General features: G+C 47.7%; 10 protein-coding genes across 10 annotated transcripts; 5 read left to right on the forward strand and 5 right to left on the reverse strand.

Annotated features, from left to right (window-relative positions):
* Positions 1-484: 484 nt before the first annotated feature.
* rpt3 (proteasome regulatory particle base subunit RPT3) lies at positions 485-2,055 on the forward strand (the record flags this gene model as incomplete). The annotated part of the gene is made up of 6 exons (XM_056643296.1): positions 485-642; positions 693-734; positions 797-895; positions 965-1,251; positions 1,318-1,981; positions 2,037-2,055. 6 exons carry the CDS (start codon positions 485-487, stop codon positions 2,053-2,055), a joined length of 1,269 nt encoding a protein of 422 aa, XP_056502708.1.
* An 855-nt stretch (positions 2,056-2,910) lies between these two features.
* Positions 2,911-4,274, forward strand: N7469_004377 (pepsin-like aspartic protease; the record flags this gene model as incomplete). The annotated part of the gene is made up of 3 exons (XM_056643297.1): positions 2,911-3,012; positions 3,077-3,227; positions 3,331-4,274. 3 exons carry the CDS (start codon positions 2,911-2,913, stop codon positions 4,272-4,274), a joined length of 1,197 nt encoding a protein of 398 aa, XP_056502709.1.
* Positions 4,275-5,533: 1,259 nt separating this feature from the next.
* On the forward strand, positions 5,534-8,145 carry fcpA (protein-serine/threonine phosphatase; the record flags this gene model as incomplete). Its single annotated transcript, XM_056643298.1, has 3 exons — positions 5,534-5,781; positions 5,854-5,940; positions 6,009-8,145. The coding sequence occupies 3 exons, from the start codon at positions 5,534-5,536 to the stop codon at positions 8,143-8,145; spliced, it is 2,472 nt and encodes an 823-aa protein (XP_056502710.1).
* A 772-nt stretch (positions 8,146-8,917) lies between these two features.
* On the forward strand, positions 8,918-10,208 carry N7469_004379 (SMP-30/gluconolactonase/LRE family protein; the record flags this gene model as incomplete). Its single annotated transcript, XM_056643299.1, has 3 exons — positions 8,918-9,087; positions 9,149-9,626; positions 9,696-10,208. The coding sequence occupies 3 exons, from the start codon at positions 8,918-8,920 to the stop codon at positions 10,206-10,208; spliced, it is 1,161 nt and encodes a 386-aa protein (XP_056502711.1).
* A 157-nt stretch (positions 10,209-10,365) lies between these two features.
* Positions 10,366-10,854, reverse strand: N7469_004380 (nucleoside deaminase; the record flags this gene model as incomplete). The annotated part of the gene is made up of 1 exon (XM_056643300.1): positions 10,366-10,854. One exon carries the CDS (start codon positions 10,852-10,854, stop codon positions 10,366-10,368), a length of 489 nt encoding a protein of 162 aa, XP_056502712.1.
* Positions 10,855-11,607: 753 nt separating this feature from the next.
* Positions 11,608-12,301, reverse strand: N7469_004381 (uncharacterized protein; the record flags this gene model as incomplete). The annotated part of the gene is made up of 3 exons (XM_056643301.1): positions 11,608-11,711; positions 11,795-12,069; positions 12,141-12,301. The coding sequence occupies 3 exons, from the start codon at positions 12,299-12,301 to the stop codon at positions 11,608-11,610; spliced, it is 540 nt and encodes a 179-aa protein (XP_056502713.1).
* Positions 12,302-13,056: 755 nt separating this feature from the next.
* N7469_004382 (arginase) lies at positions 13,057-14,182 on the reverse strand (the record flags this gene model as incomplete). Its single annotated transcript, XM_056643302.1, has 3 exons — positions 13,057-13,360; positions 13,440-14,029; positions 14,096-14,182. 3 exons carry the CDS (start codon positions 14,180-14,182, stop codon positions 13,057-13,059), a joined length of 981 nt encoding a protein of 326 aa, XP_056502714.1.
* A 734-nt stretch (positions 14,183-14,916) lies between these two features.
* On the reverse strand, positions 14,917-16,916 carry N7469_004383 (glutamyl-tRNA(Gln) amidotransferase subunit PET112; the record flags this gene model as incomplete). The annotated part of the gene is made up of 4 exons (XM_056643303.1): positions 14,917-16,169; positions 16,240-16,381; positions 16,443-16,519; positions 16,601-16,916. 4 exons carry the CDS (start codon positions 16,914-16,916, stop codon positions 14,917-14,919), a joined length of 1,788 nt encoding a protein of 595 aa, XP_056502715.1.
* Positions 16,917-18,389: 1,473 nt separating this feature from the next.
* N7469_004384 (uncharacterized protein) lies at positions 18,390-20,056 on the forward strand (the record flags this gene model as incomplete). Its single annotated transcript, XM_056643304.1, has 3 exons — positions 18,390-19,500; positions 19,565-19,949; positions 20,014-20,056. The coding sequence occupies 3 exons, from the start codon at positions 18,390-18,392 to the stop codon at positions 20,054-20,056; spliced, it is 1,539 nt and encodes a 512-aa protein (XP_056502716.1).
* Positions 20,057-21,967: 1,911 nt separating this feature from the next.
* N7469_004385 (uncharacterized protein) lies at positions 21,968-24,487 on the reverse strand (the record flags this gene model as incomplete). Its single annotated transcript, XM_056643305.1, has 2 exons — positions 21,968-24,215; positions 24,282-24,487. 2 exons carry the CDS (start codon positions 24,485-24,487, stop codon positions 21,968-21,970), a joined length of 2,454 nt encoding a protein of 817 aa, XP_056502717.1.
* Positions 24,488-24,886: the final 399 nt, after the last annotated feature.

Consider the following 24,886-nt stretch of genomic DNA (forward strand, 5'->3'; position numbering starts at 1 on the left):
GTCAGGACCAATTCTATGGGGCGACAATAAGAGGATACTTTGTTATGATCATTTAGCCTAATTAATACAGTACCCGTAGTAGTATTCCAGATACTCCAAAGAACAACCGCCTAAATTTTTACAAGGAATCCGATAATAAAACCAAAGGTAAATAATCTCCCAATTATCACTAACCAGTTTGCATAGCTCGAGCCAGCTACTAAAGTAATTTTCTTTGCATGGAGTTTGAAGACGAAAGTATTGTAGCGTGAGTTAGCATTGTCTACAAATCCAAGTGTGGGCTCCGACGGAATCGATGAGAAGCCGGCAGAATTCTCAGGCGGTGTGAACTGGTCAGTAGCTGCTGTCGGGGAAGCTCCCAAGGGCCATCCAACACACTCTGCATCGCGCATCTCAAACGCTTTCACGACCCTCCATCGACACAAATCCATCGCACAACTTTGTCTTCAACCTCTCATATATCTAATTTCGTTCAGATTGTACCATGGGAGACGTCGCCGTGGAGAGCCCGGCGAGCAGCCTCACGCCTCTTCCCAAGCCAGGCGCACTGGATAACCTCGCGAATCTGGATTCCTTGGAAGGAACGGGCGCTGATGGAAACGATGAATACGCTACCCTGAAGCGGTTACAGAGACATCTTGAGTATGTTGCATCCGTCGTGTTAGCTAGTCGTCGATACTGACGCCACCTAGATATATCCAGTTGCAGGAGGAATACATCAAGGATGAACAAAGGCATGTCTCCCAAGTCAATTTGACTTGCATGATCTAATAACTGACTATTCTGGTGAATATAGAAGCTTGAAGAGGGAGCTCGTTCGGGCACAGGAGGAGATCAAGCGGATACAGAGTGTGCCGCTAGTAATTGGACAGTTCATGGAGGCTATCGATCAGAAGTATGATTCTTATCTCTGTCACTGAATGATGAAGTCTAGTCACTAATCTGATCATTTCTTACTCGATAGTACGGGTATTGTGCAAAGCTCGACCGGCTCTAACTACGTCGTTCGCATCTTGTCCACACTTGACCGTGAGAAGCTGAAGCCCTCATCATCGGTCGCCCTACACCGTCACTCGAACGCCCTGGTCGATATCCTTCCCCCCGAAGCCGATTCTTCCATTGCTATGCTGGGTGAGAATGAAAAGCCAGATGTGACCTACGCGGACGTTGGTGGTTTGGATATGCAGAAGCAGGAGATCCGGGAAGCTGTTGAGCTGCCTTTGACACACTTTGACCTCTACCAACAAATCGGTAAGTAAAAGAGGAGATTCCTTAAATTCGATGCATCTAGTTCTTTTTTTTGCTGACCTCAAACAGGTATTGATCCTCCCCGTGGTGTCTTGCTTTACGGACCTCCCGGTACCGGTAAGACCATGCTTGTTAAGGCCGTGGCCAACAGCACAACCGCCAGCTTTATCCGTGTGAACGGTTCCGAATTCGTACAAAAGTATCTGGGTGAAGGTCCTCGAATGGTTCGTGACGTGTTCCGGATGGCACGTGAGAACTCTCCCGCCATCATCTTCATTGACGAGATCGATGCTATCGCTACCAAGCGTTTCGATGCACAGACCGGTGCCGACCGCGAGGTGCAGCGTATTCTGTTGGAATTGCTGAACCAGATGGATGGTTTCGAACAGACCAGCAACGTCAAGGTCATCATGGCTACCAACCGAGCGGATACTTTGGATCCTGCCTTACTCCGTCCCGGTCGTCTGGACCGCAAGATCGAGTTCCCCAACCTGCGTGATCGACGTGAGCGTCGTCTCATCTTCACCACCATCGCTTCCAAGATGTCCTTGTCGCCTGAGGTGGACCTGGACTCTCTCATCGTCCGCAATGATCCCCTTTCTGGTGCCGTAATTGCCGCCATCATGCAGGAAGCCGGTCTGCGGGCGGTCCGCAAAAACCGGTACAACATTATCCAGTCTGACCTGGAAGATGCCTACTCTGCCCAAGTGAAAAGTGGCCAGGATGATGACCGGTATGTTAATTCTATTTGCCACCTGTTTTCTCTCGTGTTACTAACCATTTCTTAGTCCCGACTTCTACCGGTAAACTATTGAGCCTTCTTGAAGGGTGCATGGCCGAAGGTGATAAAAGCTTTGCCCCGACTGTTGTATTATCAATAATTCGTGATATTTGGGAATACATGAATGATTTATCCTGTGTTTGGTGTCCGTGCTAGCTTGAGAGACAGACTGTAGAGCGTACATTGAGTTAGAAGTAGCTGCTCATTATAATGCCCCCTGTACATAGTAGATAAATCGATGACTACAGTGACTATGTATCTATGTACAGTAGGTAGTCTTTCCACCAATGAAGGCTACCATGATGGTAGGGTAACTCAAAATGACTTGTCTTGTGGATCGAAAAGGATCTTCGGACCACCACGGTACTATGTATGTCGGAGTACTTGTATATATTGCTTTATGTACTCCGTACATAAAAGCCACAGAACAGTCGTCAATTCATAACTCAATCACTTCATTTCAGATGCCCAAGGGGTCCGTCACACGTCCCCCTCGCCACCTCCGCTGCCAGGTACGGCGCTAGGCAACCTAGCCTCCTCGTTAGCAGCACGGCACCCCTTGAGAATTGATTGCCATAGCTCAGTAGCTATCAAGCACGCCAAGCGGGATCAACTTCACTCAATTAGAGGAACTAGCTTGATATATCGTAGGCCAATAAACCACATTATATCCCGTCATTTCGAGTGTAGTTCAGCAGAGAAAACGGTGAAATGGAATGTGTGCCAGGGTGTAACCAACTCCGGCAGCAGCTGATTCCGGGAAATGACGCACTCCCGTCACGTTATGCCGATCAACCAGTCTCCGCCCCCAGTTCGGCCTTATCTTCTCCCTCTCACCTCCTCCCCCATCGTTATCATCTTCTCTCCATCTCTCTTTCATCATGAAGTCTTTCGCTCTGCTGACAGCCTCTGCACTGCTGGGCAGTGCCTCTGCGGAGGTTCACAAGCTCAAGCTCAACAAACTCCCTCTGGAGGAGACTATGGTAAGGAGCCTATCCTGTTACCCCAACATCATGTGGAACTCGGGGTTCTAACCGCCCACCTCAGAACATCCACAACATCGGCGATCACGCGCAAGCTCTCGGCCAGAAGTATATGGGTTACCGTCCTGATAGCCAGGAGAACCCTTTCAAGGATACCGCTTTCAAGCCCACCGCCGGACACGATGTTCTGGTGGATAACTTCCTAAACGCTCAATGTAAGGATCATCGTTATCACCACCATCATCTACAACAACATCATTCCACCCTTCCCCGATACACAAAATAAAGCAAAAGCAACGATACTAATATTGTTTCTAGACTTCTCCGAGATTGAAATCGGTACTCCTCCCCAGAAGTTCAAGGTCGTTCTTGACACAGGTAGCTCCAACCTGTGGGTTCCTTCCTCGGAGTGCAGTTCGATCGCTTGCTTCCTGCACAGCAAGTACGATTCCTCTGCGTCGAGCACCTACAAGAAGAACGGCACCGAGTTTGCCATCAAGTATGGCTCCGGTAGCTTGAGCGGCTTCGTCTCGCAGGATACTCTGAAGATCGGCGACTTGAAGGTCCAGAAGCAAGACTTCGCCGAGGCTACCAGTGAACCTGGATTGGCCTTTGCCTTTGGCCGATTCGATGGTATTCTGGGTCTGGGTTATGATACCATCTCTGTTGACAAGATGGTTCCTCCCTTCTATAACATGATCAACCAGGGCCTGCTGGATGAGCCTGTCTTCGCCTTCTACCTGGGCGACGCCAACAAGGAGGGCGATAACTCTGAGGCTACCTTCGGTGGTGTCGACAAGGACCACTACACTGGAGAGCTCATTAAGATTCCCCTCCGCCGCAAGGCCTACTGGGAGGTCGACCTGGATGCTATTGCTTTCGGTGACAGCATTGCTGAGCTTGACAACACTGGTGTCATCCTTGATACCGGTACCTCGCTCATTGCTCTGCCTTCTACCCTTGCTGAGCTCCTGAACAAGGAGATTGGTGCTAAGAAGTCATTCACTGGTCAGTACACCGTCGAGTGCAGTGCTCGCGACAGCCTGCCCGACCTCACCTTCACCCTGAGCGGCCACAACTTCACCATCGGGCCCTACGACTACGTTCTGGAGGTCCAGGGCTCTTGCATCAGCAGCTTCATGGGAATGGACTTCCCTGAGCCTGTCGGTCCCCTGGCCATCCTGGGTGACTCTTTCCTGCGCCAGTGGTACAGTGTTTATGACCTCGGCAACAACGCCGTCGGTCTGGCCAAGTCCAAGTAAATTGGTTGCTCATAATTACAATACCAATGGATGGTGTCGTTTTCGACATTGAGAGGGAAAGAGCCAGGACGATGCTATGTAAATACATCGCATGTGGTTTCAATCGGCTGATATGAAGTGAAGACCTCATGACATCCCCTAGTGGCTTCTTAGTATTTCCGTTGCTGAACAGCCCTTTGCTTTCAGACATCAACACTCTCCCATTCATAGGCTTGTCCTTCAATGAGGCCGTAAATTGTTTGTCTCGAGAGCATGAATTTTGTTTGCATTTTCTTATCTATTTGGCTACAAATCAATGTTATTTTTTTCGGATTCATTTCAATTTAAAACTCCACTGCCGCTATTAGTTGCATTTATAGGCCAGTCAGCAGCTGGGCCTGACACGCTTATCTATGTAGTACCTCTCAGACAGCATGTCCCTCTTACAAAGTAAGCTTTTTTTTAGCTGTAACGTTCAAGACTGCAGTGCAAGCCAAATAATGATGGCCAATCATAGATGCCAATTGGGTCTGGGCCTATTAATATGACGGGCTCAGTCAAGAATCCCATGATATTAAAATGAAAAATGCCACAAAGTATCATAAGACAAATATCCAAATGAAAGACATCCGAAGGGGAATATGTAGCTGAACAAGGTTTCCATGTTGACATCACTAAAGCCATGAATGAGCCACAAAAAAGCTGGGGCGATGAAGGATGTTGACATAAGCGGGAGAGCTTCATTCGAACGCAGTCCCCGCACGTCGAGCTCTGCTCTTTCCACTCACATACCGCAATCTTTAATCATCTTAAGGTCACCTTTGACCTTTTATTTGTTTAAGTTGCTTCGCAAGTTTCTGGCTAGCTGTTTGTCTTTGACAGTTCACGTGCCAGGACTCCCGAGGCGCATCTCTTTGCTCTTTGTCGTGTGGCGAAACAGATTATTCGACCAACCAGGCTACCAACTCTTGTGTCCTTGTGCCGTTCATCATCATCCTCACTCAAAGAATCGTTCCCTTCTAGACCATTCCCGACCAGTGCTTTTAAGAGAGTCAAATTTTCCCCAAGGCCAGCGCTGATCCGATCCTTCACGCGTCGCGTGTCGGTTATGGCTCGATAGCCAGGTTCGCACGCGATCAACCTTGTACGTACTCCTCGTCGACAACGCTCGCAGTTATCCTGCGGTTTTCAAGATTGAGAGGGGGGGCATTGGTGCTGAGGACTGGGATTCTTGGGGTTACTGTGATTTTTCTTCGCCCGGGAGCGAATCGAAAGCAGTTATGCTTCTCCGCTTGCCGTCTGGCCTACACTATCCCATCACCGTAACCTCGCTTCTCAAACAGACCGGCGATAAGGTGGAACGAGATGAAGCCATCTTCTGGTATATTTATCAGACTACGGTTGAGGAAGGCGATGGGCTGGGAAACAAGGTCGAGGTGAAGCGCAAATTTCCCACACGTTTCGAATCACCTGCGGACGGCGAAATTATAGAATGGAAAATTTCCAAAGGAGATGTCATCGAAGGGCCGTAAGTATATTGTCTCGATTGTTGTTGTTGGTTGTTATTTGTACTTCACGTGGCTAACAGACCTGCGCTCAGTCTCGATGTAGTTGAAATTGATGAGCCATGTGCCCACGAGGTCCAGTTTGGTGGCCTCTGTGCAGAATGCGGAAAGGACATGACTGAGTATGTATTATGCTGATGTTTCTATTTATATATTGTGTATTCTAATGTCGCTTTTTCTCTTTCTGCAGAGCCACCTACAATACCGAAGTCATGGACTCGATGCGCGCTCCGATCCAAATGACTCACGACAATACGACACTTACTGTCAGCGAAAAGGAAGCTACCCGAGTTGAGGAAGATGCAAAACGTCGCCTGTTAGCTTCAAGACGTCTATCCCTTGTGGTGGATTTAGACCAAACGATCATCCATGCCACAGTTGACCCAACTGTCGGAGAATGGAAGGAAGATAGAAATAACCCAAACTATGCACACTTGAGGGACGTCAGGCAATTTCAATTGATCGACGACGGTCCAGGGATGCGCGGCTGCTGGTATTATATCAAGCTGCGGCCCGGGCTAGAGGATTTCTTGGAGAAAGTTGCTGAGCTTTACGAACTTCACATCTACACCATGGGTACTCGCGCATATGCACAGAATATTGCCGACATCATTGATCCCACACGTAAACTTTTTGGAGATCGTATCCTCAGTCGCGATGAAAGTGGAAGCTTGACAGCTAAAAACCTCCAACGCCTCTTCCCCGTTGACACTAAGATGGTCGTCATCATCGACGATCGTGGGGATGTGTGGCGATGGAGTCCCAATCTGATTAAGGTCTCTCCCTATGACTTTTTTGTTGGAATTGGTGATATCAATTCCAGTTTCTTACCTAAGAAGCAAGACATTGGCGCAACGAACAAATTAATTAAGGAGGCCAAGGAAAAGGAGTCCAAGGAACATCACTCCAACGGCGCGGAGGCGAAGTCAGAGTCCGAAGCGGAAGTCTCTGCTTTACAGCAGCTTGTGACAATGGGAGGTGGCGACAATCCAAGACTGCTGCATGAACAGACCAATGAACAGGAAGAGACGATATTGCACCAAGTAGAAGACCGACCATTGTTGCAAAAGCAGAAAGAACTGGAGGCTGAAGATGATGCTTCTCCTGAAAGTAGCGAGTCTCCCAGCGAGGACGAATCTCAGGATCCCAATAAACATCGTCATCATTTGCTTGAAGACCATGATAGAGAATTGTTCCAACTTCAGGATCGACTAGAGAAAGTTCACTTGCAGTTCTTCGAAGAATATGATAAGAGACGTTCTCATGCGCTTGGAGGTCGCGTGGCTGCCCTAAGGGGAGAAAAGACGCCATCAAAGGATAAGGATGTGGATCTGAAACTCGTTCCTGACATCAAAGATATCATGCCACTTTTCAAGCGCAGTGTTCTGGGTGGAGTGGTTCTGGTATTTTCGGGTGTTCTTCCTCTAGGAACTGACACTCAGAACGCAGATATCTCGCTATGGGCTAAGAGCTTTGGTGTAGTTATCGCATCGAAGATCAACGGTCGGACTACCCACCTTGTGGCCGGGCGTAACCGTACTGCAAAGGTGCGTGAAGCTACACGATACCCGAATGTCAAGATTGTATCAACGCAATGGCTTCTGGACTGCTTGGTCAACTGGCAGCATCTAGATGAAGATCCATACCTACTTCACATTCATGACGATGACCGCGCCAAGCCCCTTTCACCAAATTCGAGGGAGCTTGTCGAGAGCTCATGGGTATCATCTGAAGATGAAGCCACGGGCACTTCACTTTGGACTGATGACGAAGGAAATCCCAATGAATCAGAGGAGATGTTCAAATCCGCCGGGCTCACAGAGACTTCACAAGTTGGATATGACGAAGACGAACAAGCCGCCGTTCACGACGAATTAAAGGATTTCCTCGGCAGTGACGATGAGAGTGAAAGCGACAGCGAGGCATTGGGCGAGGATATAAGCTCATCTGGCAAGAAGCGCAAACGCGGCGAAGGAGCTGATGGCGATGCAGGCGAGGAGTCGGCCGAAGATGACAACGAGAATGACAAGCAAGGCTCACGTCTATCCCAGAGGATAAAGCGCTCCTACGAGAGAAGCACGGGGCTACGGGAAGTTGCGACAGCGTCGAGTTCGGAAACGGGCAGAAATCAAACTGAACATGTTGGCCCCTCCGGATCCCATGAGGATGAGCCTGACGCGGAGAATGCAGGTACCGGCCGCGACAACGATGAAGGGTATCCTGAAGACCCAGACGATGATGACGATGAGCTGGAGCGCGAGATGCTAGCTGCATTTGAAGACGACATCGACGAACAGGTCGATGAAGACGACGTCGGCCCTGAGTGATTCGGCTCGTCTTGATACATCCTGCTGTTTGCCTCTATCTCTCCTTCCGTGCTCACACTCACTTCCATCTGGTCGTATCTCTTCGCTGCCATACTGATTTATGCAGTTGCGATGCGCTTCCAGCATAGCGACGGCGTTCGTCCGTGATATCTCTCTGGTTTTGTATTTTCGCCTCATGCGACATGGGATTTAGCAGATCTGAGACTTTTTGAATACGGGCATCCTTCTAAAGGCCATTTGTATTATTCGAAAATTGATTGTTTTGAATCTCCTTTTATGTGGTCTATACGTGGGCACGTATATGTAGAACTCCAGTTATGCCAAAATTTTTTGGAAGCATCTCATACTCTAGTGTATGATAGTGTCTTGATGACAGCCGAATGGCTACACTATTCAACACACTTCTGAACGAATGAAGATTGATGATGTTACAATCGTACTAGTCATACTGGACTGAGTCTGCGCCAACGTCTTGGAAGTCCGATTCGTCTTTTTCTCAGCCTGGAATGTTCCGGGCTGTGGGGTTCCAAGTACAGGACGGCTCCGGTATAACCCAAGACTAGACTAGATTAGGCATTTTATATCCCCAGATTTTACCCCGGACAAATAGTTGTCAATTTGACAGGGCGAAAGCCCTATAATTAGGAACACTCCGGGGTACATTGTAGTCATTTGGATATCTGGGAGACCTATATGTATCTCCAAGATTGACCCCATTTTACCCACAACTCGGCCCAAGTCCTACAGATTTGCTTTTTAAGACATTGACAATATGTTTGAAAGCGTTTATTTTAATCCCTTACCGACATGGCTTTCCCCTACATCGGCAAAATGGGCCTGGGTATCATTAACTGCGTTCGCCAGTCTACCAGGCCATTTCAACCGGACTATTTTTGATGCACCATGGGCGACCGAAACTGATAACTCAACACTATCGAAGGCGTGAGTTGAATGAAGACTTGGACAATAACTAAAAGGCTAGACTTACTGAGGAGGTATGTAGACTAAATTATATCAATACAACGGATTTCGTCGCCTATGACGAACGTTTCCTGCATATCATTGGCTCAGGAGCAAAAATTGAGCACATCCAAAAACTCGCTTTCCAAACCCACGAGGCTCCATGCTATATACCCGAGACAAGGCAACTTCTCTTCGTTGAATGGGGCAAGCCAGGTGGCGAGGATGGTATTCATGACTGGCAATATCTTCTCGATATCGAGAATAATACTCTTCGCAAAATCACTACCGATCCCCCAGTCTATAATTTGCATGGCTGCGTACACTTTCAGGGTAAATTGTACGGAGTCACTGATGGATATGGAGATGTTGAGACTGGCAAGCTAGTCGAAATTGACCCCATTTCATGGAAGGCAAGGACACTTGTTAATAACTTTCTGGGACAACCTTTTGGTGGATTCAATGATCTTGAAGTTGATCCAGAAGGTAATTTCTGGATGACGGATTCGAAGTCAGGCTGGGTCAGTAAATCCGTTTACTCCTATCTCATAATTTTGAAGGTTACGGGACTGACTATAAATGAACGACAGGGTCGTGGTATTGTCGATTTCACACCCCCGAATGACCCATCAATCTACTTCGTTAATAAAACAACCATGCAGGCAAAAGTCGTATGGACGACTACCGGGAATGCAAATGGTATTGCTCTGGGCCCTTCTGGAAAGACAATCTACATCCCCGACACAGGTGTCTCCGAGTTTCGCCCTTCGAATAAGAATCCACATGGTCGCCGAATGCTCTGGGCCTTTGATCTTGCAGATGAGAGGCCGGTCCCGGCCAATCAGCGATTACTCATGAGCCCTATATCGTATTTTTATGATGGTATTCGAGCTTCTGGGGAGGGATGGCTTTTTGCTGGATCGGGGGATGGAGTTGATGTGATTGATCCTGAATCTGGGTTTGTTTTGGGGTCTATTCGGACTGGTGGTGGTGATAATGTTGCTGTTAGCATGGCATTTGGTGAACATGAGATGTGGATTGTTGGAAAGGGTGGTGTTTGGCATGTAAAAGATACCAAAGCCAAGTTGAAAAGGGATTGGTGATAGTATTTGCTATCCTCTAATGTACTACAAAGGATACTGATGCTGCGGTACAACGAGCATTTGAGTAGTTACTAGGAACAGATGAATGGTGGCTATTCTGATTTCAGATTATTTTCGAAATTTGAGCTTTTGATTCCCTTGTTTACTTCCTCCTGATCTAGCTTGATCTTTGGATCTTTCTGATTCGATGCAGTTCACGAACCTCTTCATCTAGACCGGCAGCCGGGCCATCGACAGTAACACCCGGTGCAACTTGAGTAATGGGTAAAGGAGAAACAGGCCCAGGCCGAATTCCTAGCTCTAAATTCCACTGAACAAGCTGGGCAGTGGAGCTGGCATAAATAATCCGGCCAAGTCCTACATTCGCGTGGGCAGCAGCACACATTGGACAATGCTCGCCTGAAGTATAGACAGTGGCAGTAGTACGCTCTTCCGGAGACAAATTTGCTTGGGCCCATTTGGCCAATGTGAACTCAGGATGTAAGGTGACATCTGAATCAGTCACGGTCCTGTTGCGATCTTCTTGAATGATCTGCCCAGTAGCATCTACCAAGACAGAGCCGAAAGGTGCGTCTCCTGCTTCAAGGGCTTCGCGAGCAAGGTCTACGCAGCGGCGTAGATATTCGAGATCTTTACTCGAGATCATGGTGTATTTTCCGCGGATATGTGGCGGATGAACTAGAATTATTGATCTCGTGATATCCCCTGGCACTGTCCGATTTACAAAGGCTGTCTGTAAAAGTGATTAGATACTAAGACTGGAGCTATCACCACCCCTCACACTCCGTGATAACTTACATATATGATTGTGCGAGATACTCCTTACAGGTTAATAGAAGGAATAATCAAGATGAACAAAGATGTTGTTGCCCCGCAGGGATTAGTAACTACGGCCGTGTCGTAATTTATACGGAGTAGAGCGAAATTCCGGAAGACGCCGATACCATGTCTCAGCGAGTAGTATCCCATATATACTGATAGGTGAATGCAGAAAGGTACACAACCAGGTAAGGAAATAGAGCCCCTTCCAACGATGACATTGAGAGAAGACAATGGAAGTTGAAATCAAAAGGATTTACATCCGCATAGATAATAATAGGCAGGTGTGATATTTAGGTCATAAGTGAGAAGGAATTAGAAAGTAGATAAATTGAAAAATCATGCGATTGAGAAGACCAGATTCTGCAGCGAACCAAATAAATTGATGGGATATCAAGATCCAATTAATTATGAACAAATTTTGTACTGATGAAGTTAATCGTGTATGCTAGCTCTAAGCTAGTATGTATGGAACGCAGAGAATTAAACGCCAGATATGATGCAAGTTAGAAAATGGTATCACGATAGAAAGAAGAAACATTGAGGCGTGGATGTCATGGAAAAATCGACAAGAATGAACTTAATGATAATAGTTGCGGTGAACTTGCCAGCTCATCACTACCATCCAAATATAGAAGATGGTATTGACAAGCTCGAATGCGAAGGCAGTCTTCCAACAATTGCCTATTAAATAGTTAGCAATGCACAATTTCAAATCATAGCCCACGTAAACAAGGAACAAGAAAGAAAAACAAAACAAAACATACAAATAGTACTTTGAGTTAACCACGCCAGAGTATTGATGTTATTCCCTCGCGCAACATTATCGATAACGTAGTTTTGGCAATTGTCGTTCACACTGCCCTCGACACCGTACAGTTGTAGCGACGTCTCGATGAGACCAGTGAGCCATAAAACGAAAAGGATAAAGCTCCCAAGAATAAGGATGCCAGGAAGTAGGAAGCGGCGTGTGATAAGGGCGAGGACGAGGAAAATGAAGAAGACACCGAGTGCGCTAGTGACGACCATGTATGGGAAGAGCCTGAAGGTGATAGTCAGTATATACGCCTTCAATACTCAAGGAGAAGTTATAGAAGGAAGGATGAGACTCACCATGGTACACCGAGATCCATTTGCGATTGAACGATCATAAACCATGAGAAAATCCCGAGACATGTTGCAGAACCCGATAGTACGACGATCAGCCAGATATTGAGCTGAATCTCGGGCCAGTGGTAGCTGGGTCGTACCTCGCCGCGCACCTTGAGAGCCATTATGTCGAAATGAAGTGGTTTGGAAGACGCGATTGTCGCGAGAGCGAGACGCACGAATCTCGATAGTCTCCACGCCGGAGAGTATAATATATATGAATTGCCGGAAAAGAAGCCTCTCAGCCTGACGATATCCGGGTAGTCGCAGATTCACAGCCAAGTTCTACCCAAGCGGTGGTACAATGCGATCGATCAACCTGGAACAACTGGGTCGAGGGGGATTTGTTTGCGGAGGTGGGTATCAACGATAAGATGGACAGCGCATTGGGCGCCGCTGGGCGCTGGTTCGAGGGACCTCGAAGGAAACGAAGTGAAGTGAAGTCAAGTTCAGGTACCTGAGGATAGAAGTATGAGAATTAAGAGTTGAATTAGAATCACTTGGCGCTGAAAGGAAAAAAAAGAATGTTTGCGAAAGAAAGTAGGAAATCAAATCAGCCGAGGGGGGGGGAAGATCGGCGGGAGGGAGAAATTGGGGTGGCAGGGGAATTTGATCCACTTTTACACTTCTTCATGTACTTTCATTCACTCCGCGTCATCAAGCTTTACGACAGTCTGCACTCTGCTCGTTGTCTCGGGAATTAATGAAATCGTGCATGCGTCTGATATACTCAATTAGAATTCGCCGAGATCCTTATTAATACTATGTACAGCTTGCCATGGCTCTACTATGCACCTTCACTCAAGTTGACAGATGAAACATAACGGCATTAATGGATTTTAGCTAGCATCTATGGCTTCTTAGGGAATCTAAACAACAACTACAAAAGGGTATCTCCCAACGCACTGCGCACTAATGAGCAACCAGCACGAATAGTCTCAGCCGCACCCACGGACTCCAAGCTGGGGTTGACCTCGACCAGGTCCATGGCAACCAAGTTACCAGTCTCGTGAACACATTCACAGATAAAGTCACCCTCGCGCAGAGTCAGACCACCACGCACGGGGGTACCGGTACTGGGAGCCCATTGCGGGTCCAAGGCATCGACGTCGAAGGACAGATGGATGGGAGTATCATTGCCAATGTGTGCGAGAGCCATCTCGACGACACGACCAATACCATGACTAGGGAATTGAGTTAGCAAGAGCATTTCAAGGGCTGGGACTAGAAGTCGAGGGTGAAATGTAAAAAGATTGGGCTTACCGGTCAATGTCATGCATGCTGAAGGCCTTAATACCGTTGTCGCGCAGGAGTTTCTTCTCACCACGGTCGACATCTCGCAGACCAATGTACACCAGCTTGCGGGTACTGACAATGTGCTCATCCTGCAACCAGCCGAAAATGTCACGGCGCTCCTCCTGAGCCAAGCGGGTGAGGAATGCCATGGGCATACCGTGGATATTACCACTGTCGCTGGTCTCGGGAGTGTTGATATCAGCGTGGGCATCCACCCAGATGACAGCCATTTCCCGACCCAAGCGCTCACGAATAGCCTTGGCTGTTCCCGAGACTGTACCGATAGCAATGGAGTGGTCACCACCCAGAGTGAGGACAAACTTGCCATCCTTGGCATAGTTGTAGACTTGGGAGCTCAGACGCTCGGTGACGGCGCTGACGGCACGGGGCTTCTTCATGCCTCGGAAATCAGTGTCTTGTTCTTCGGAGGGGATATCTTTCTCGTAGTAGTGGACGGTGTCATCGTGTTGAACATCGTAGTCGAGATCTTCGCGGAGTTGGGTCAGTAGGCCTGATTCGATGAGAGCCATCGGGGCTGCCTCTACACCCTTCTTGCACTATAAGAATGCCAATGATTAGTATTTTCGGAGTAGTTGAGCTTGTTTAACAAAGTGTTCCCTTACCTGTCCGCCATTGAAACCGACAGCTACCACTCCCAGCTGGTCTGGGTGAGTGAGGAAGCGTGCTTCGATCGTGGATGGTTGCGTCATTGTGCGTGATTCTGCAGTGGATTGCTGCTTGAAGTCACGAGTTTATGTATGGAAACAAATACCCAACGAATATTTCAAAAGAATATCAAAGGATACTGCTGAAGCCAAGAAAGAGCAAAAAAAAAAAGAAAGACCGAAGCTCTAAGAAGCTCTAAGATGGATCTGCGATAAGATCTAGAGGGGCAAAGAAAAAGTGGAGTGGACCACACGAGGATAACAGAATAGAGAAGAGGAAGATTGATGATAGAGAGAAAAGGGATGGGAGATAGAATGAGGAATTCTTAAATGAAATGAAAGAGGAAAAGGAGAGATTAGGAGCATCCTTTATATCTTTTTTCTCCATTCCGAACCTCCTCGGGTCCTTCATCATTCTTGATTGTCGCAGTCGCTAAAACCTGCACTTAGCGATCACGGCACTCCGCCGGGTTCTCCATCACTTCCGTTAAGTACAGGTTGAGGAGAGCTGCCCCGTTTAGCCCCCTTTCGATGTTCCACTGAGTGACTATTGGGTTTTTTTAAAGGAGGGGTGAGTTCGGCGAATTCGATTTTCGTCAAGTTAAGCGCGTTTGAAGCGGTAAATGAGGGTAAGGGCGTTGTCTGTATTATCAGTTAGCACTTGGGAGAGTCTAAAATTGGATACTTCCACGGATTGAATCAAATCAGATCAGATCAAGAGTGTAAAAGCAGAAAGGGTATCATTGAGAATCTAATATTGTACATGGCTATAACTACAACTACCCCAGGATCAGCTCGCGGAGAATCTGTTCAGCCTTGGGTGCTTCAACGCGACCCTTCTCGCCCGTGCGCATCATTTGGCCCACGAACCAACCCAACTTCCCCAATTGATTCTTACTGCGAATCTGCTCGACCATTTGAGGATTCTGTGCCATTGCAGCTTGGGCCAACACCAGATATTCCTCCCGTGAAAGCGGCCGCAGCAGAAGATTATCTTCCTCCAATAAGCGCGGGATTGGTCGATGATCCCCTTCAAATACCGCTGCTAGGACTTGTTTCGCAGTGGGACCAGTGATTAATTTCCGCTGTAGATGATCAAGAAGGTCGGCAAGAGACCGGGCCGGGACAATTGCTGGATCCCAGGCCCGGTCTGCTTTCGTTAAGAGACCGCCCAGTTCATGCAGAACCCAATTACCCGCCATTCGTGCACGAGCAGTTCGAGTGGTCTCATCTTTTTCTTCAGGATGGAGCAACATGAGAGAGTCCACTACATCTTGGTAGTACTCCAGACGAGCGCCATCATCAAGTTCAATCAATGGCTTGGCATCTTCAATTGGAAGACCGTATTCGGGGCCAGTGAGCTGGACCACAAGCTGATCGGGTGAAGTGGAAAGGGTATCCCGGAGAGACGCGATGAGGTCCTCACCAATGACAAGCGGCGGAATATCAGGATCGGGCATGTAGCGATAATCAACGGCGCCCTCTTTACCTCGAAGCCTGCGTGTCTCGGTACTGCCAATGGTCCATCCACGCGTCTCGCCTTCCACAACGCCTCCACTCTCAAGTATCGCGATCTGTCGATTCTTTTCGGCAATGATGGCATCCTCCACGGCCTTGAAACTGCTTAAATTTTTAATCTCAGTGCGCTGACCCAGTCCAGTGATCCCATCATAGTGATGTTGACCGGCAGGATCTCCTCGTCGGCGAATGGAGACATTGACATCGGCACGTAGTCCACCTAGTTCCATTCCGGTGGTAACGGCACCACATGCTTGTAGGATTGCTTGAAGTTTCCGGACACATGCGGCGGCTGTCGCAGGGGTATGAATCTGGGGCATCGTGATGACTTCGATTAGAGGATGGGAGACACGATTGAAATCGAGGAGTTGCGTAGATGGTGGATATTCTTGAGATTTGGCAGTGTCTTGTTCCAGCTGGACCTGTTTGATACCCACTCGAACCCGCTCACCATCCTCGCGGGCGATACCGTCGTAGTCGTACAGGTCTACATAACCATTTCGCGCGAAGGGCTCTGTTGAGGGGGCCCATGATTAGCCAGATTTCCATCACCTCGGTATAAGTCGTGGTTTACCAAGACTTACCATAATACTGTGTAATCTGATATCCCGAGGGCTGGTCTTGGTAGAAATAATGTTTTCGATCAAACCGACTGACAGGTTGTATGTCACAATTCAAAGCAATTGCAGCTCGAAGGGCGGGGAGGAGAGTGGCTGGTTGAAATTCCTGTTATATGTGTAAGCTCGCCGAGGCTTTGTTCTCCGGTGGTTGATACGTCGATACGAACTGGTTGGCTGCCAGGAAAAGCTAGATCGAATAAGGCGACATTGGAATTAGGACGATGACTGGTGGACGTGGCAGCACCTGGCAGTGATATGATTTAGCGATGTGCAGCATAAGACAGATTTTTTAAAAAAAAGAAAGAGAAATTGGAAGGGGACCTACGAGAGAACAGCTTTGCAGTCGTATCCAATTGTGCGTGAATCTCCACGCCGACTGTCAATTCCCATATTCGGCGAGATGCTTCTTCACTTTCCTTGCGCTGTCTTTTCTGGGACTTGAGTGCTTTAGCTTCCTGCTTGAGTTGCTTGCGGAGGGGGACGCGATCGGAGGTATCTGTGGGCGGAACACTGCGCGTTGACAGTGCGGAGAATTGCGAGAAGTGCCAGTTCTGCAAGGATTGCAGGGTTGAGGGGCGAGTCGCGACGAGGCGATTGACCCGATCGAATAAGCGGATGGCGCCGCGGGGCCGTGAAAGCATCGAGATTGACTGAGGTGAGAGTGGAGGAAGAAGAAGAAGAATGAAGTTGGGAAGTGGACGATCTGCAGATCGGCCCAGATTGGATAGTACAGTAGTTCACTATGTACTAACTAACTACTACGTAGTTAGTGCAATGAAGTAACTCTATTATTATATTTTCTTAATTAAATTAAATATATTAATTAACGAATATATAACAGAAGCCATCGAATTTACATAGTATAGTATAGTTATCCAATTACTACTGAGTAGTAGTGTCAATCATATACTGTACTGCTAAACTACTGTATGTTCTGTGACTTCATGAAACATCTTCTCCATCTCTTCTCTCTCTCTCTTTTTCTCCTCTCTCATGGAACCACGTCGCACCCCACTCTGCATGGAATAATCAGACTGCATGACAGAATCATCCATGACTGACTGGTCACCTTGTTATCTTCCCCTCTTGGGCCTTTACAACATCCCCTCTCCTGCAAGTCTGCCAGACCGCTAGAAGGCCAGACGCAAGGCGTGGAGATGATCGACAGGCGACTCGCCAACGCATGGTTCTCCAGTCATACTGTTGACTCCGAATCGGACTGGTTGCAGTGGTCCACACTATTGATTTACGTCTACCGCTAGTCCCAAGTCAATTCCTGTTGTCTTCTGTTTGAATAATTTACGGCAGTACTGGGATTCATCTCAGAGTACGGAGTAGTTAGGTATCACCACCATCTCTTTCAGGCCTCCTTCGATCGACAGGGTGAACTTAATATTTCTCCTTGCGACATTCAGTGTCATTGGTCGCCGATCTGAACCCCCCGGCGCTTCTCATTGTGCTTCAGTTTTATCAAGGACCCCCCGGCTGTGACGAATTGTAACCCACTTGGTCCCCTCCGGCGAGACGCCCAGATCTCGTTCGAGCCCTGCATTGGGTGACGCGAACTGATCTGGTTGGCGGTTGATGCTAATGCTGATGTCCTGCGTTCCCCCACAAGACATTACACATTACTCGACTAGTTGGCGCTCGCTTTGGAACCGCCCCAAAAACTATACATAGTACAGGACATACCTCCCGTTTGAAGAATGCTTTGTGAATGACGCGGGGAGAATTGAGACATCACATCAGATCGCTCTGAAGGTTATCGTCTCGCTTTGTTCTTCATTACTTGATCGACTACTCATTTCATTCCTCTTTCACCATTTTGGCTTTTTCTATTTTCTTTTCGTCTTTTGATCTTTCTCCTTCGCACTCGCAGGACGGCCCCTAGATTCCGAATGCTTGCCGTGATCTGATCGGAATTTTGGCCCCTCTCATTGTCATGCCTCGGGTTCCCATACTGACGTTATTGAGCTGGCTACCCTACCATTTACTATTACATACCCATTAAACCCTTTTGAATCGGGGCATGGCCCCATGAAAAATTCGTTTCATCTCATTTATTTCTCAAGCGATGCGTCGGGTCTGACTTCCGACCTGTTCCGATTTTCACGATGCCACTCCGCACCGCTTCTTATAGTTTGACCCGCAAAACAACAAAAGATGGAAGGAAAAGGGCCTTGTCGACCATCTCCAACACTACACAATCAACGCAGGCTGGTCCTGCTGACGCTTCCAGAAATAATGAGAAAAGATCCAATGGTCCAAACAAGGCTCTCAAGTCGCAGGCGACACCAGAGTCCCCCGCGGATAAGCCTGTTGAACCAATAAAGAATGTCCCAGATGTATTCCAATATCTGGACAATAATGAGGATTCTTCTAATTCCTCGTCTTCTTCGTCTTCATCGGAATCAGAATCAAAATCAGAATCGTCAGAAGATGAATCGCCTCCGGTCACGAAGCAGACAACACCAAAAATCCAGTCGCCGAAGCCGCGATCTAGCCCTACCTCGAATGCGCTTCTGGGTTCGACTACTATACCTCCCAAAGCGCCGGCTCCTCCACCGAAGACAAGTCCAACGAGTTCAAATAATTCACGCTCACCAGCCCCGCCACCAGCACCAGCAGCCCCTGTTCCAACTCGGAATGATAGGCAGATGACTCGCAAGCAACCACCCTCGAAATCATCCGTGACAGGGTTCTATGATACTACGGACCCAGACTTATCTCCTCAGCTGAACAAACGTCAATTAGAACTATCGCTCCCAGAGAGCTACTACGCCCCGTCAAGAGATGTCGTTCATCGATCACCCTTACCGCCGTCGCCACCCAGTAGCCCGGAAGATAGCATAGTCCATGGCACGTCGACAAAAAGAAGAAATTCAAGTGTCTCGCACGTATCATCGGGCTATGGTATGGTTGCATCGCATCTGACACGCTCTTTAAAAGAGGAAAAGGGGGGATTCCCCCCACTCTATCGACGATTTGGCGATGTAAATCATCGAGTTCTCTTGTATCTGCAAGATGAGATCTCTCATATGGAGGAAGACCTTCAAGCTCTAGATGAGTACGAAGAGATGCATCGAGTTGCGAATGCGGAGAAAGAAGGCACCAAACCAATGCCTGCATCTCGGCGTCTCGACGTTCAGTCTCAGGCTTATTCATCTCTACATTATCGGCGCGTGGAGTTGATGGCAGCTCTCACACAGAAAACAGAGCAATATAGTATGTCTCGACGTTTCCGGCAAAGGCAATGACAATGATAATATAGTACTCACTCATGTATTAGATAACGCCCTCAGCGCGTATAGTAAGGTCCTACAGACGATGCCGCGTGCCTCTGAAGACGATATCAAGAATTATCGCTCGTGGATGAAACAACACAACCCCATTGCCGCAGCCGAAACCCGATTTCTCGACCAAGACGCCGATCTGGTATCTCTAAACCCACGACTAGCATCATCCGCGGCGGCAGCCCCAGTCTATATGTCTATCTTCATTGCCTCAGGCGCCCTTCTCCTACCTCTGCTGGCTTTTAGCATGATCTCCGAATTCTCAGGCCGTCTTGTCGTCGTGACAGTCACTGGCGGTGCGGCCGCAGCCATTGCAGCGAACTACTCATCAGGTATTGACGCCTTGGTAGATTCCAGGGATGGTTGGAGATGTACAATGCTGTATGTTACTCCCCAATTTCTCAAACTCAACGTCACAACCCCTCCCATATTAACATGTCAATAGATACTTCGGCTTCATGACTATCGCCGCTATGTTCATACCTTAGCCCTTGAGATAGAACGCTATTCATGACTGATGAATTCCTTTTGTCTTTCTTTCTGTTATCCGAACGAATTTCTTTATTCGACATGTATTATTGATGGTATATCATTCCGCTTGTCTATCGTTTTCTCCTGGGAAAGTATCAGGCCACTCCTTTGCGACAAAATAGAAAGCGCACCGGAAGGTCCGATAGGAAAATTCTTGAGGGAAAGAGAGACATGGCGTTTGCATTTTTTGTTATTTGATTTATCTTCTCGAGTGTTATTCCACAGTAAGGTTGAGAATCCTTTTGTGACTGATGGGACACGGCTATTGTTGAAATTATCTGAAACTGAGCGTTGAAAAACTATAACTATGTATCTTATGAGAATTGATTTGGAGTTATCACTGTGAAATAGACAAGCATCCCTCAATCACTGATTCACTTTGAAAGTAAAAAGTCTTCTTTCGATAAAGCTACACATGATTACTATACGGCAATTGTTGAAGAAGTGTCTGAGTTTGCGAGACGGGTGCTCTGTATCTTGTTTACTTCAGTCTTTTATATGAAATTCAGCATTCACTGTTATAATTACATTTGTATGCTAACATTTTATAGGTCCAATTAAACACTTTTGGATAAGGCGAGAGAAAGTAGGTTGCAGATATAATATAGTGACTGTCGTTTGAATTGAAGTAGAAATGGTTTAAAGAAAGTAAGAGCTCCGGACAGAAGAGAAAAGGAAGTTAAGACAGAAACCCAATACAGATTTAAGATAATGGATGTTTGGACAGATACTATGTATATCGGATATCAACAATAATAGTGACAGCCTATTTCGTTGACCTCCCAACAATCCATACATCTACACAAGTATAAAAGAAAATTGTATCTGGCTGAGGGAATGATTAGCAGCTTGATCCAATCGACAGTCGATTCATAGAGGCAATTGATACAAACGTACGTTCCAAATAGATGGATATCACGAGTGAATCTTCCAAGATTTAACATCGGCATATTTGTCAGGATGAACGAAATGTCCCTTTAAACATCCACCGGCATCATAACCCCATTTGTTGCCACCGCAAATCTTCCCCCATCATATGAAGTGATCTTAAAGTCACCAAGGTCTTCCACTTGAAGGGATTTGATTGCTTCTGCGCTCCCAGTATTGAAACAGCCCGGTCCATCCTGTCCAATTGACGTAGGGCCATCACGGTTGCAAATTGCAATTCAGACCCGTCCAGGCCATAACCATCCAACCACTTGAAGCTGAAACGGTGCAAACCGTGGCAAGAAGAGAAGTAATGCTGATAGCGAATTTCATTGTGAGAAATGAAGGGTGATTGTGATTGAGTTTGATTTGTTGGATTCTGACATATCCCCTCCTAATTGCCATTATACCCACTAAGCCATAAGTTCTGCAGGGTTTAGGAACTTGAGCCAGAGCGCTCTCGTAAAAATGGCGGCAGACATTCTCTGGTCTATATAGTTGCATACATCAAAGAAAACTGTATGAAAGCAATCCACTTCTAGGCCGAATATTTGAACATCGAAGAGCGAGTTGACTTTTGCAACAACAGCTCTGAACCACCCACCCAGATCGGACTATCTTGTAGAAACCGCCCACGCGCCAATCGCTGCTATCCCAAGATAACACCAGGAAACAAGAAAAAAAAAAGGGAGAATGAAATAACGTGATCCTGTGGAAATTTGGAAAAAAAAAGGCACCATTAAAAACACCATAGAAAAAGAAAAAAAGGGGGGAAGAAAGTAAAGTCGGCAGTGGGATTTTGAATTCAAGTACTTCTGGCAATACCGAAAGAAAACCCGAGGACATGATATGGGAGAAAAGAATCAATAATACTTCTTCATCAAGCAACAAGTAAAAATTTCGTCACATGAGCACAGCAAGCGTTTAGTGGTGTTCTATTACTAAACAGGTGTTCCATTTTGCTTGCTCCCTGGGGTAAGGCTGCCCTCTTGAGATCGACGGGCCTCAAAACCTCCAGGTTGCGGGGTGGAAGGGCTTTGTCGAGCTTGCTGTGCAGCCAGTTGTGCTTTAACGGCTTGGTCGGCGGCACTTCGAGCATGAAGAGCAGCTGCAGCACTATTGGAGTACGAGCCTTGGGATGGGGTTCCATGCGAAGCATATGGTTGACGTTGAACAGACCCAGCATTAGCATATGGCGTGCGTCCCTGGGGCGTAGCGTTGTATCCAGCTGGTTGCCCGGGTCGTGTTGTATATGGTTGAGGGGATTGAGAGTAGCCATTAGCCGCAGGGCGCTGGAATTGTGGCACGTTGTTTGCTTGACTGAATTGCTGGCCGGCTTGCGCATACTGCTGTGGATTAAATCCAGGCCGTTGGGATGGCGTGCTTGGTGGACGTCCTCCAGTATATCCCGGAGTCATTGAGCCTGCTCCTGATGATTGTCGGCCGTGCTGAGGAACTTGGAAATTTGGCCTTTGAGGAATTTGAGGGTTGGCGGCAACAGAGCGCTGGTTATAAGTGGAATGGGGACCTTGGTAGCCACCTGGCCGGGGTACAGAGGGTGTTGAGTTTCTGTGTGCAGTATTGGGTGCTGCCGCAGCAGCAGCCATTTTAGCAGCTTGTTCCTGGTGCAAAGAGTAATCATCCTTTTCCATAGTCCCAGCATAGTCCGGATTTTCGATCAAAAGCTTTTGACTGATGTTCAACTCGGCCAATTGCTCACCATCCAATTTTGAAACAGCATATGGTGGCAGGTTGTTGATAATTGCATGCAGACTGGTTTTGAGTGTTTCGTAAACAGCCCTTTCTGCATCGGACGGCACATCTACATCTTGGGGATCCGGCACGGGGGTATGATTCGCTTCTGAATGGTCGCCGTTTGTAGTAGACGGGAAGGTGAGGTGACGAATTTTTTGGTAGGAGCTCAAAGTATCAAGCAAATCGGAGATTTCAGCGAGGAGTTCTTCAACCTCGCTTGAATCAGTATCTGGCTGGCTTGTCTCATTTTGGGTAGTGATATCGTAGGATAAATCCTCGGGATTGAAAGACTTGACCATTTCTTCCAGGGTACTTTCGTCAAGATCGCCGATAGTTCCTGGCTGTGCACTTGTAGCTTGAACCTCTTTGTCATGAAGGGAAAGTAAAGTACGCAAGCGCTTGGAGCCTCTCTTTTCCCACCAAACCATATCCTTGGCATCATTTTGGACGGTGGCGCCGGAGCTATCAAACGACGGGGCAAAAGAGGAATAGACACCTTGCAGGAGAGACGAATCATCCCCAGTCCAAAGGGCGGGATCACTGTGCTTTGAACCGGAATCCCCACTGGCATAATGCTTTTCGACGCGAGCCCAAAACGCCGGTGAAGATGTCACTCCGCCATACTGTAACCATTGGCCTGAGGGGAGAGGGGTTAAGGCGTAGCTGTTGCGTTCGTCAAAGACAGCTCTCAAATCAACTGCGGCATCAAAAGGGTCGACCCAGGTAATCGAGTTGCTTCGATTACTGCGTCTTCGAGGGGGCTCGAATGAGAGTGCTCCCCCACGAGGAGCGAAAACCTCCCCAAATGTCCTTTTTGATAGCTGGGGAGCGGCATCAAGATTGTAAGGGATGATTTTTGTGGCCGAAATTCCGTTAGGCAAGGCGCCCTCGCGAAGTTGTTCTTGAACTTCAACGAGCTTTTCCTGATCTTGCGTGCTGGGAGATCGTAGCGACACATTTTTAGATTTTTGGAGGCTCGAGAATAATTGTTTTGGGTCGGCTGGATGAGACGCATTGCCGAAAATGGTGAGCGCCTGTTTGTCTTCGCGACCACCTGCTGGAGCGATTGAGGATAGGGCTTGATCTTCTTCATCGTCTTGGGCCTCTGCCTTGACGTTGGCTTGGTTGACGAAAGATTGACCGACTAGGCTGTTCATGTGCTTCTTAAACGCCGCAATACGATTGACAACCTCTGTCAAAGGCGTTCCGTCAGGGCCAGAACCGTTTGTTTGATTCTGGTTTCGTTCTATGGTAATGGCAGATGCTCTTTCGATGTCGGCTAGGAATTCTTGTAGCGTATTGTAGCGTCCAGAATCAACTCGACTTCGTACATCTGAGGTGTCTAGATCACTGGAAACTTTTGCGCGTTTCGTCCGCGGCTTCGACGTTGATGATGGGAGTGGACAGGAAAGGAGTCGCAGTTCGGTGTCATGCCTAACCAATGGTTAGCGAATACTGTTGCCCAAAGGCCATCTATCGTTAGATTTTCACTGGACTCACTTAAAGAGAAGATCGACTAGACTCCGTAGATTCTCATGAAGGGTTGTCTGGTTTTGCGACAGTGAAGTGGTGGTCTCGGATCCCGGTTTCTCATCTTGCTCCGAACGCTTCCTCTTCCCTGGAGTCGCGGTCACGTTCGGCTCAGGGCGTGTTTCATCATTTACATTGGGAACCGGGGTGGTGTTTCCAGAATCTTCAGCGCTCATGATTGCAAAAGTCGCGTCGCGGGGGTTTGCAGGTTGACAGGACTTTTCTGACGCGATCCCCTCCCAATTAGATGAAAATGATAGGCGTCGTAAACTAGCCAGGGGGGAAGTGAATGGCGGCGACCTTTAGATAGTTCTTCAATTGAAAATAGGTTTCGTGGGTACGTTGCTCGTTTCGGTTCAAGGTATTGCTGTATCGACCCTTAATGCGAAGCCGAAGACAGGATCGAGAAAAGATGAGATCGCGACAGTGACAAACACTCAGTTGGGCCTCTTAGGTTTAGGGCAAAGGCTCCGGGGTGGCAGAAGAGTTGAATGAAGTACCGAGTGAATATTTCACTTAGTAGACAATGGTCGTGAAAAGACCAAATCAAGAGAAATGGACGGAGAAGCGCAATG

Source organism: Penicillium citrinum (genome assembly GCF_028827155.1).
Source record: "Penicillium citrinum strain IBT 23319 chromosome Unknown utg000003l:1.0-4596430.0:1.0-4598250.0, whole genome shotgun sequence".
Lineage (NCBI taxonomy): Eukaryota > Fungi > Ascomycota > Eurotiomycetes > Eurotiales > Aspergillaceae > Penicillium > Penicillium citrinum.